This window comes from Hippopotamus amphibius, chromosome 2, assembly GCF_030028045.1.
Source record: "Hippopotamus amphibius kiboko isolate mHipAmp2 chromosome 2, mHipAmp2.hap2, whole genome shotgun sequence".
Lineage (NCBI taxonomy): Eukaryota > Metazoa > Chordata > Mammalia > Artiodactyla > Hippopotamidae > Hippopotamus > Hippopotamus amphibius.
In genome coordinates, this window is record NC_080187.1 from 180,697,576 (window position 1) to 180,710,463 (window position 12,888).

Sequence of the window (12,888 nt, forward strand, 5' to 3'; positions counted from 1 at the left end):
AGATATAAATGAGCAGGCTACCAGAGGGAATTGCTAGAAAGGCTTCTTGAAATCAACTTGCAAAGCAGAGACTTACCCCTGTCTCTGACCACTGCAAACTCGGTCCTACCAGTTGTAGTGTCACCTTTAAGAACATCTATTTTTTCTTTCTTTTATGTAACATAAGACACCTGTGATCTTGCCAGATTTTCTAGCTACCCCAGCAAATTTTGGTAGGTCTTTGCTGACATTAACTTTCTCCTCTGACCTTAAGCTGGAGTCTGCTCTTTACCTGTGACTCAACTCTCAATGTCAGCTGACACGCCAGGGCCTAGTCAGCTTAGGCAGGAGAGCTCAGCTTCACTATGTGGCCATGTATTTGCGCAATCTGGAGCACTGTGTCCTGAAACTTTAATTGCTAATATTTGAATTGGAGGGACATCTAGGAGGGAGGAAGACTTGAGGTCAATGCTTATAAATGCGATGCATTGATCTGGAACATTTCAGATGACCTTCGAGTATCATGGGGAATAGTGCTGGAGAATAGCCAGGTAGTTATGAGCCCAACTGGCTAGTAAGTTCTTATCATGGCTCCACCACTAACTAGGAGTGGGACTTTGGGCAAAGTATTTAAATTCCCCATGCCTCAGTTTCTTCATATCTAAGATGAGGTTAGCCGCCTTGTGAGTACATACTGAAAGTTCAGTGAATTAATGCATGTGTGTGAAGGATTTAGCGTGGTGCCTGGTACATGGTAAACACTCAGTAAATGCTGGCTGTTATTTCTTTTCAGAAATGGACACTTGTTAGGGTAGGCTGAGCAACCCCCCCTTCCTGAATGCTCAACTAACTTGGTATAAATATTAAACCAGTGTTTCTGAAATTTTAGAAATTGGGGTACATTTACAGTTTTACCATATCCACATAGTACCACATGCACTAATAATAAATATGCTATATTTATATATTTTTAAATATAATTTATTTAATTATATTTTCAAAAGGAAATTTGTAATTACACCTTAAATGATAAGCTAGGCTTTCTTGCCGTAAATTGAAAGTACCTGTAAAAATAATGTATAACTGGGACTTCCTAGGTGGCGCAGTGGTAAAGAATCCGCCTGCCAATGCAGGGGACACGGGTTCTAGCCCTGTTCTGGGAAGATTCCACATGCCATGGAGCAAGTAAGCCCGTGCACCACAGCTATTGAGCCTGTGCTCTAGAGCCCATGAGCCACAACTATTGAGCCCATGTGCCACAACTATCGAAGCCCACGCACCTAAGGCCCGTGCTCCACTACAAGAGAAGCCACTACAATGAGGAGCCTGTGCACCACAATGAAGAGTAGCCCCCGCTCGCAGCAACTAGAGAAAGTCCGTGTGCAGCAATGAAGACCCAACGCAACCAATAAATAAATAAATAAATAAATGTATTTATTTATTTAAAAATTTATTTATTTATTTAAAATAAATAAATAAATAATACATAACTGTTCAAACAATTATTTTGTGTTCTAGTAAAGTCACTTCTCCTCCTATCTTCTCTTTAGGAGACATGACATTAGATGTCAACATTTATCTAAAGACCCCTTGTGTCCTACAGCCTCTTAGTCTACATTTTCTGAGAAGAGTTTTGTAAAAAGCCTACTCATCCGTAATAAGAAAAGCTCAAATTAAGTCAAATCCATTTGACTACATAAAAATTGCTGTAACAGTAGAGAATTTTTAGTAGTTCATTAATAATTCGGTCAGCAATTTATTGAGTAGCTATTTGTGCAGAGCAACTTTGAGGTGATAGTTGAGAAATATTTTTGCTTTTAGGCAGCTTGCCAGGTATCCTGACGCAAGCAATTCCTCAGTTGCCCGTGTGAACCATGCATTCTCAAAGACGGTGATATTGTATAACCGGATATTCAGTATATTTGTGGCATTAAAATTTCATTGGGGGCAGTTAAGAAAAAAATGTCTAAAAGTGTCCTGAGGTGGCCATAATGAAACAAACCAAAAAGCAGTGAAGAAAGATTGATATAGATCAAACATAGGGTCATATTGCAATCTGAAACCTTATAGCTTCAGAACCAGTAATAAACTTCTAAGCATTATTTCTCATCTTCTTGGTGTGACCACAGGATGAGCCTAATCCTCCATGTGAAAGCTCTCAGATATGTAAAGATAACATCTGGAAAGTATGCGATCTTTTTTCTGTACTGTGCTAAACATTACTTTTTCCTTCAGGTTTTTTTTTAAGATGTCATGGTTTCAAGTCTTAGCATCCTGAGCAATCTTCTGTCGACAGGTGACAGTCATATTTAATCAAGTGCCAAATAATCAGTAGACAATGAGTTCACTCCACTCCATAATATGAGGGAGAGGAGAACAAGTGGATTGGAAGAATTAAGGGAAAGCATTACTGGAGGAGGTGAGAATTGAATTGAGCTTTAACGTTTTGGCCAAGGGAAAGGTTCAAAAGAACATTCCAGATTTGGAGGATGGAGTCACGGGTGGAATTAAGTATGTACTTAATTAACCATGTGCTGAATAAATTTGTTGAATTTTTTGTTGTTGTTGAGTAAGAGTGGGTGCTGTATAGTGGCTGTAGAGCTGTAAATTGCCTGAAACAAGAATCTGATCAGTGTGAATATTCATGCTTTGGAGACATCTTCCTCTTGTCCTTACATAATACTTTTTTGATGACTCTAATTCAAGTTATTTCTTACATGATTATGTGGCTAGAGAGCAAAATTATAATTTGTCCCTATAGAGTTCCCTAATGTTAAAAGATATTTCTTATTAAGACTGTCACATGGGATCAGACTGCTTTAGAGATCTCTCCTATGCTGCAGGAGAGCTAGCGAGCTGCCTGGAATTCTTGAGAGGAGTAGTTCCAACTGCAAGAGAAACTAGGCTCCTGTAGGCCAGTGGCAATATTGAAATTGTCCGGAAAAGACATTGGCAGACTAACTCCATGGAGATGTAACTTGGCATCTTCATGACCTTGATATCTGAAAGCCTCAAACCAGCATTTGAAGAAGTGATTAAGTTCTAGCTGGTGGCCTCTGGAGCAGCCATCGAAGAGGTAGAACTCCTGATGTGCTTTGGGAACATCCATCTTCCCCATCCAGCTTTTCAACTGCAGGGATTGTTTTGTTGTTGTTGTTGTTTGTTTCTTGGTTTTTGTTTTTTTCAATGGAGGGAGAACCAGGTCCTAACGCTACCATGCTGTCCGCACGTGAATTTTCCTTACAAATGACTCATCTCATCTTTATCCATGTATCGTCCATCGCTCATTTCGTCTTGTTTTCTGTCCTGACTGCTGTTGTCCAGTGTATAGTCAGCCCCCTGCTGCCTCAGCTATGGTGCTTAAATCCATTTGTAAAGTTGGATTAGAGGCCGCAGCTATATGTGGTCTTGTCTTTGTTTTAGTCCAGGTGTGACCTAGGCAGATGGCAGACGTTGCAGTGGGCAGGACTTCCAGGGACCTTGAGAGTGTAGATGACTCACCTGCTTATTTGCACACTCTTTGAGGAAGCTGGCCACTCATTGGAGCTTACGCTAAGGAAAGGAAGAGTTATAAAAGTGGGTGTGATGTTGGTGATTTGGGCTAAGTCTCTACTTGCTTGATTGCTGCTACTTGAAATGCCCTCACCTGGGGGTAAAATCTCTCTCTCTTCTATGGTTATAGGCAAGACTTAAAATACAACCCCCACGCGGAGTGACAACACGTTAAGCTTAACACACACGTACATGTAAAGGACTTCTACCAGGTTCTTTCCAGAGAACAGGTTTAATTCTGAACTGTGCACTGAACGCGCTGAATCCTACACGGGGGCAGAGCAGGGAGGGGTGTCAAAAGGGAGAATCTGACATTGCCACATTTTGCCAGTTGAATAGATTCATTTCTGCTCTCTCTCCAAGGCTGTGACAGCATGTGCATGGTAAGAGAAGGCTCCTGACTTCATACACACCTCATGGAGTTTTTCTTTTTTTAACCCTCTGGACCGTAGAAAGTAACAAATGATTTTGATGATGTGATTTTGGGATGCAGAAAGCAGGCTGCGCCGTAATCTAACACCAGCCAAGGCAACAGCCTAACAACTGTTAGCAGCCCAGGTCTCAAACAGCATGTTAGTGCTTTGTGTGTGTTATTTTATTTCATCTTCACAACAGCCTTGCAAAATAAGCACCAGTGTTAATGCTTTTTTACCAATGCAGCAACTGAAGGTCACAGACATTAATTAACTTGCTGAGATGACACAGCTAGTAGATGGAAGAGCTTGGGCTCAAACCAAGTTTATCTGATTCTAGACTTAGTGCGTAACCACTCTGCCATGCTGCCTCTCCATTTGAAAGCGTTATACTACATAGCTTTGCAGGCTTACCTTTCCTTTAGAAGGCATGTTTTCCCTCTTTTGAGGAAGACATGAATAAAAATTATGGTCTTGTATGATATCTGAGCCTAGGTCATAAGAAACCATAAGCTTCTACCTGGTTCTCTTGGGATGCTTGCTCTTGGAACCTTCCCATCAATTCAAAGGGAAGTTCAGGCAGACCTTAGAGAGGCCCAAATGAAGAAAAACCAAGTCTGCTCTCCCACAGTTATGGCTGACATCACAGCAAGCACAGATTTGCCAGACCTGTGAATGAGTCATCATGAAAGCAAATCCTCCAGCACCCAGATAATCCACTGCAGTTAACGCCACACAAAGAGAAGCTAGCTCCATTGAGCCCAGCGCAAATTACCAAAAAATGAGCATGTTAAGAAACTGGTGTTTAAAGCCACCCCCCCCACCCATATATATATATGGATCTATATTTGAGAAGCCAGTGGAACTGATTCTGGGTCTATATTTGAGAAGCCAGTGGAACTGATTCTCAAACCCACAGAAACAAGTTGTCTTGTTTTCCAAGCTTGTTGATTAGCACAGTGCTTTGGTTTGTGATGTAGTAGCAGCCTTTGGAGGGGTCAGGGTAACAATTTATTTTCCAGCCAGCAGTGACTATTCTCCCATTCCCTGGCCTAGAGAGACACTACGCAACAGAGAGGACTTCACAGGTGATTTAGGTGGTTCTGCTTTCCAGTCTACCAGCATATTTGCAGCTGCCCCAGCTTCATGGCAGGACTTTTTCTTTATATATTTATATAACTTTAACTGCAAAAAAATGTTAACAAGGAAACAAGCTTTCCCTTGAACTTCTTATTAAAGGATTTCCAAAAACTTCAGCAACATAACAGAATGAGTTTTTGTGGATGGGCTATGTTCCCATGACAAAGACAGAAATGATACACCAAATAAACAACAAAAAAAAGTCTTTTGAAATGCATAATCAAGTTCAAACTGAGAAATTCAATCTTTAGTTGCAAGAAGTAGAGAGAGAATATGTATTCAGAGTGGTGAACACAGGCTCATACTGTGTAGGTCCATAAGAATTGTTAGCTTTAGATAAAGACATAAAAGGCCGGGGTTGGGATTTTTAACTCCCCATAGGGAAAGATGTGCAGCCAGGAGCTGGAATTGAGCTTCCACATGCAGCCCAAATCATGAAAAAAAGGAGCAGGAAACTTCACTTGCCTGGAGAAAATGGCAAGGAAGCTTACTTACTGTATATGGACTTGGGTTGTGGAGTATTAGGAGAAGAGGGAGAAATAGGTCAGCACCATTTGTGGGTATAGGTTCAGATTTGCACTCTTATTTACTGCAGGAAGGCTGAGCTAAGAAATTAACAATAAAACTAGTCTCTGCAAAAGTAAACATGAAACTACTTTGTCATGGTTATTTCCGCAGCACAGGTCAAACAGTTCTTTCTGAAAATAAGCTCACAGTAAAAATTTACAAAGCAAGTGAGGAAACCACAATCATAGGGAAGATAGATAAGTAGGTAGGCAGGTAGACAGATAGATAGATAGGTAGGTAGAGAAATAGTATATGGACTAGAGATGAGAAAATGAAGACTATAAATTTAATCTATAAGATGACATTTATAAGCTATAAAATCAATATATAGTCTTATAGAGAAAGACTAAATAAATGAAAGAATAGAAAATAGTGTGAAAAAATTAAAAAAATAATAATAGTAAAATTTAGAAATGAAATAACTGTTGAGGTTAAAAGCTCATTAGATGAGTGAAGTGTTGGATTAGACAAAAAAATCAAAATTAGAAGAGTTAGAGCAAAAATTAGTGAATTCTAGGATGGATCTAAGGAAAGCAACTTTAGTATAACACAAGAGATGAAGCGAGGAGAAATATGAACACTTAACAGGAGTAGGAGACATACGGGATAAAATAAGACCTTCTAAAAGATGTCTAATGTAAGCATTCCAGAAAGAGAACAGAGACCAAAGCTATAATGGCTCATTTTTTCCAAACTGGTTAACAGCATTTATTCTTAGCCTCATGAAACATGGCTAGTTCCAAGCAGGCTGAATAAAAAGAGCCATACCTCATGCACAAAGATGAAACTATTGAATATCAAAGAAAAATCTGAAAGCAACCAGAAATTAAAGACAAATTACCTATATAAGGATTACCATTAGACTGACAGTAGAGTTCTTATCAGTAATAGATGTCAAGAGACAATGGAATCATATCTTCAAAGGGGTGGATCTTAGCCTGTGATTCTATACCCAGCTATATTATCATTCAAGAATGAGAACTAAGTAAAGATATTTTCAGACAAGGCAGAAGTAAAATAGTTTACTACTCAGTGATGCCAGCTGAAAGAACTAATAAATGAAGTGCTTTAGTAACATCCAATTTTTGGATATTGAATCCAAAAGTGGAATATGGAATTCAAGAGGCAGTGCTGAAAAAGGAAATTGACAAACATGTGAATAAATCTAAATAAATATTGAATGTTTAAAAAGTGTTTTAAAAAATGGAAAGAGACAGTATATGCGAAGATTCTCAAGAGAAACAGAACGAGTAGGATGTGTGTGTGTGTGTGTGTGTGTGTGTGTGTATGGAGAGAGAGAGAGAGAGAGAGAGAGAGATTATAAGAAATTGGTTCACATGATAATAGAGGCTAAGAAGTCCCAAGATCTTTAGTTAGTTATCAAGCTGGAGACACAGGAGAGCCAATGCCAATGGCGTAGTTTCAGTCCAAAGACCTATAGGCTTGAGACCCAGGAGGAGCGAATATTTTAGTTCTAGTCTAAAGGCAAGAAAACACCAATCCCAAATCAGAGGCAGTGAGGCAGAAAGAATTCTCTTCTACTCAGTCTTTTTGTTCTAGTCAAGTCCTTCAACTGATTGGATGAGGCCCACCCACATTAGGGAGGGCAATCTGCCTTACTCAGTCTACCAATTCAAATGTGAATCTCATCCAGAAACACCCTCACAATATCTAGAATAATGTTTGACCAACTGTGTCACCCCGTGGCCTGATCAAGTTGATACATGAAATTAACCCTCACAAAGACTAACTAGGAAATTGTGTTTACAAACCAGATGGTTGGACAAAAATAGTAGTCACAATAACATGGAGGCTGATAAGGAACAGAGGCTTTCTGATTGGAGTGAGTGCGTTCTAAATTACTTATACTCAGAGTTACAAAGGAGGTATGATTAGATTAGATATTGTTCTGTTTAAATTTTTTTTGAGAGGACTACTAAAGTAGTAGATATAAATAAAGCATATTACATTCAAGTGAATAAAGAGAGAAAGGGGGCATAAAGAAAATTTAATCAACTAGGAGGTAGTAAAGGAGAAATGGAGAAGGGAAGGGAATGGTTACCAGAGCATGGAAAATGAAAGGGTAGAGATAAATCCAGATGTCTCAGTTACAAGTGGATTAAACTCACTTTTTAAAAAGCAGAGATTTTCAAATTTGATTTTAGAAAATCTGGCTGAATGCTATTAATAAGAGTCAGACCTAAGACTTTATGATGCAATGAAGTTTAAAGTAAAGAAATGGAACACCAGATATATCAGGCAGATGCTATCTAAAAGAAAAGTGGTGCAGCAGTGTTACCACTAAGTAACATTACATTTGGCACAAAAAGAGACTGAAAATATCATGACTTGATGCCAAAATACATAATTTCTAAGAAGTATATGTAAAACAGTGAGTTTGTACACCTAACGCAGACATTGATAGAATTATGTGGAGAAGCTGACAAATTGACAATAGTAGATTAGTTCATATCTAGTTTGGAAAATATTACTAAAAATATAGATTTGAATAATACCATTAAAAACCTTTACATATTAGACGTACCTGAACCCTGTACCTCTAAAATAGGAAGTTCAGTGTTTTTTCAGACATATGAAACATTTATTAAAATTGGTCCCATATAAAAACACAAAGGAAGTCAAGCAAATACTTCTGAATTAATATATCACATACATTGACCACGATATAATCAAATTGGAAATATAAAAAATGAAATGTTTAAAATAGTTTATGGATCAAAGATTAAATCATAGTGGAAACCACAAAATATTTATGTGGCAATAAAACTTATGGCATGTAGCTAAAGCAGAATTTACAGGAAAAATTATAGCCTTAAAAAGTATGTTAAAAGATTGAAAATTTGTTTCATAAACATAGTAAGTTAGTAAAAGAATAAATGCAGCAAACTTAAAGAAGAAAGCAGGGAACAATGATCACAAAAGAATAAATTAAGTGAAATTTGAAGAAATGGAGCCTTAGAACAAAACCCAAATTTGGTTTATTGAAAATACTAATAAAACAAACCAACCTCTAGCAAGACTGATAAATTTAAAAGTTTATACAAATTAATATTAGGCTATCTAAAGTTAATTTAATTGCTCCTCTAGAAGTTAAATCAGAATGGTGGGACATGGATATTTATTATATTAGGTTTCTGCCTTCTTTATGTTAGAAATATTCCACAATAAAAGGGCATTGTGCCTTATTCCAGGCATTGCCTGTTGCCTGCCTTCTGTGTAGCATGATTTAACAGGTACCAGCTCTCCTATTCTTGTACATCTTGCTTCAAGTGGCTCATGCATTCTTGCTTTGCACATGCTTGGTAAATAGTTGAAATCCCAACAGTTGAAGCAGTGGCGGGGTTAAACTGTGAAATCAACAGAATGGATACCTCTAGCAAAGGTTAGGGAGAACGAAACTCCTGTCTACATATGGTCAAAATAGATGGATGTACACTGGACAGATGTCGTGGCTGGCCTGGGGACAGCTGCTGTGCAAGGCACGGGCTTCCCGGAGGCCTCATATCCCCAGCCATCCCGAGATTGTCCAATTGCTTTTCCTTATCTGGTTGATGTTATCATTGCTCCCTTTGGCATTTCCTCGCTTCAGCGTATGTGTGTAAATGTAGGCTTGCACTCTGGCTTGATCTAAGACATAGACCTGCTCAATCCTGAGTGCAAAGACTTGGACATGGAGGGCAGGCATGTCCTGCATCTGGAGCCTTGGCCTGGAGTTCCTGTGTGTCAGCACCTTCTCTTCTCTGAAAAACGGCAGGTTGCAAGAAAAGAGATTTTGTTGAGTTTTAAATGAACATGGACTCAATATATGGTTTTTACTATTCAGTTTAAAATCACTGACTTCCTGTTGCAAGCTTCCTTTGACTAGTGTTCTATTTAATATATTCAAACTATTTTTTTAAGTTTATTGGCTGTGATTCTTCATTTTGATAAGCGCAGTATTCTAAAATGTGTATTGTGAAGAAAACTATGATGTCATCAGTTTCTTTTTCCTTTAATATTTCCCTTTCTTCCTTCATAAAATAAATGACCTAATTTTTTTTTTTTTTGCCCTAGGGTATTGTCCCTCTTCTCTTCTACAAAGGGCCTTTGTTTTATGATTTTAGCAATGAGTTTGCATATAGTTTGGTATGAGGTCAGTAATTTTCCCTAGGATAGAACTTATGGGTGTGCTGTCTGGTCATTTAGCAATCTTCTTCTCACATGGATATGAGAGTTAGCAGTGTACCAACTTAGCAATGACCAGGTGCACGTAGAGAAGGTGCTTTTATTTCCTTGAGGCACTGATAGCATCATGGGTACCACAAAGGAATATGTCTGCCATTACTTTCTGGTGACTGAATGGCAGACCAGAGAGAGTGCAGTCCCTCAGGGAAGGTGACCGATGCATGAGCGATTGCTTTGGTCCCCTCCTACTGGCCTGGCCTTAGAATTAAGTTGGGAAAACAGAGTGAGTTTACCAGGTACTTTACTGTCTGTTTAACACCGTCGTTGGAATAATCTATTCTATTCTAATAAGACAGTTTGCTGCTTTGTAACCCAATGTTTGTTCCACTTATCCATGGTAATTTCTTTCCTAAACAATTGAGTCTAACTTAAGCTTACATGAAGCAAACACCTAAGCCTGATTTGGTTCTTATTTTTACTTTAACAAAATAAATAACAAAAGAGCTACTGTAGTTGTTTTCTCCAGGGACTCATATAAGAACCCTTAAAGGTAGTCCAGTCAGGTATCACTTTCTACGGATGAAGACACTGAATTTGAGCCTTCATAACTTGCCTGGTTGCAGAGCTGGTTGTAGGGACGGGGCTGGATAGGATTCCTCCTGTGACGATGATCTTTTGAAACTCCAAACATAGCCTCTTCACTTGCAGTGCAAACACATTTACAAATGGCTATTAACTATACAACATTGCTATAAATATGCAGTTATATAACTAAGAATAGGAAATAATTTAAATGATTGCACTTCATTTTTCCCTTGTGCATTCCATACTATGCTTAAGTGAGAAAGATGTAATTTCCTTATTTCTGTCCACAGAATTTACTAACATTTATCATATCTATCAGGGTTCTTATGATATTGAACTTGATAAAGAACATAATGATCTAAAAAAAAAAAAAAGGCCAAAATTTATCTCAGAACCTGAATGATGTAGCTCTGTGGTCTGTGTTTATTCTGTTAACTAAATAATTATCCAGTATGCATTTTAGTTTGTGCTTGTAGGGACCAGACCCTAAGCTATTTTGCTAAATGTTTGGGAATGATTCCACTGGAGGACTTGAAAGAATTGATTCCTAGGCAACACCTGACTTAACTTTCGTCTGGAGACTTGCCTTCCTCCCATGCGGAAGAAGAGGAGTTCTGGCCGCCCTGGCTTCTGTGTGCCTATAGTAAACAGTGAGGCCAGGATCTCTTCCCTCGCTTTTCAAAAGGTGTGAGTTGATACAGCATCTCTCCTAAGATGCCTCTCGTAGCTGCTGCTTTTGCAGTTCCCTGGGATGAGGTCAATTTAATTTGCAGTTGGGTGTGAGGAAACATATTTTGGGACAAAAATTCATATATAAATGTAAGTGTGTATGTATATATATTTTTTCCCCTTATTTAAGATTTGCTCAATTGTCAGTCAGTTTTACCTACTTTCCTTATCTGTGAAATGGACCTAACGTTTTATGGCAGTGGATGAGAATTATTTCAGAAAGGTTTAGAATTCAGAGATTCTTTCTTGACTGAAAGTTATTTTTACAGATGTCATTGAAGTCTTTGAATCTGACCTGCCTTCACTAAGCTTTCCAGGTACATATGCTTGGTTATAGCATACTTACCTACAAAAGGTAAATATTTTCTGATTGTTGTGTTTTTTTTTTCCCCCAAGTGGGCTTTTCCAAAGCTAATTTATCTGCAAAGAGACATATGCTTTAGGTCTGTACTTGTTAATTTACCTTGGAAAAATTAGGTCATCTTCAAATCTGGCAGTGTGGCTTATAAACTTGGCAAAATGGTCTAATGAAAAGCTTCCCTTAGATTTGAAAAAAGGAAAAAAGATGATTAGTATCAGTAATGTTTTCATTTTCATGGTTTGTATATTTATAGGTATATGTCACTTCTCATGTGGTATTAAAAGTATGTTGACTGTCTGCTAACAGTTCATCTCTTTTCTTCTGCAGCCTCCAAGTCTGTTATAAATAGTATGCTACGGGACCCTTCTCAGATTCCAGATGGAGTTCTAGCAAATCAGGTCTATCAGGTATTAATCACAGCTGTCTATTTTCAGTGGCAATGCTGTTATCTGCCTAGCAGAGTAAAGGATTTTAAACCTCATTTAATTACTGTCATCATAAACTATCACTGAGGTCAGGGTGCACCATAAATGGTAATGCAATATTTGCGAGAAGAGCATTTCACTTTTTAATAGCTTGCTTTTATAGTGAATAAAAAGCATGCAATTTTTGTTTTCTGTGATTAAATCCGAATAGTCTTTTGATAGCTTTTTAAATTTTTTTTTTAAGAAAAGTAATTACTGCTTTTAGGATACTGTTTAACTGTGACAGTTTTTGTAGTCGCTCCATCCCAGACCCCTTCTCTTATTTGTCTGCAGTGCATCGTGAATGACTGCTGTTATGGACCACTGGTGGACTGCATCAAACAGTATCCTTTCCCATAAAATTTTAGGTGCACAATTGACGAGCTTAGACTCAGTGGAGGAGATGTGTCTGGCTTTAACCTGACATAAAGTTCTGCTTCACAAGACACATTTCATACTCTTCTATTTTATATTCAATCAACTGGAGGGTCACTGCAGACCGTTCTTTTCTACAGCTGAAGAAAAGAATCAGATCGGCCCCCGGGAAGATGTCAGTTCAGCAGTTGCACATTCATTCACATGCTTATTTCAGACTGCTTGGTTTTCAATGAGTTTAAAGATACAGAGTCATGAGGCAGGTAACACACTGTCTTGGAATGTATCTAACCATTCCAATGAACCTTTTTTCAAATATAATAAATTTCTATTTGAAATGAACCAAATTTAGTTGAGAATAAATTTTGAGCCTGGAGTTAAAGGATGAAGTGATTAAAATGCCACCAGAGACCATCACATTTTAAAGGCCAGTAGATTCTTATTGCTTAAATGTTGATTACAATGTGAGCTGTCGCTGGGGTCCCTAATAAACATTTTTAGAGAAAACCAAGCTAATTTTCCCCTCTGGACTGAATTT

General features: G+C 38.1%; 1 protein-coding gene across 7 annotated transcripts in view; it reads left to right on the forward strand.

The window, feature by feature from the left end:
• CDIN1 (CDAN1 interacting nuclease 1) overlaps positions 1-12,888 on the forward strand; it is a 208,197-nt gene that overhangs the window by 78,024 nt on the left and 117,285 nt on the right. For 5 of the 7 annotated variants that reach the window (XR_009051591.1, XR_009051590.1, XM_057724899.1 and 2 more), the window contains 3 exons: positions 11,420-11,467; positions 11,839-11,918; positions 12,270-12,319. Coding sequence is in view for 5 of the 7 variants with exons in the window: in XM_057724899.1 (XP_057580882.1) it covers positions 11,420-11,467; positions 11,839-11,918; positions 12,270-12,319 (178 nt within the window). In the remaining 2 variants the exon portion in view is untranslated. The remainder of the gene's footprint in view (positions 1-11,419; positions 11,468-11,838; positions 11,919-12,269; positions 12,320-12,888) is intronic. The other 2 variants (XM_057724901.1, XM_057724903.1) reach the window with 1 other exon arrangement.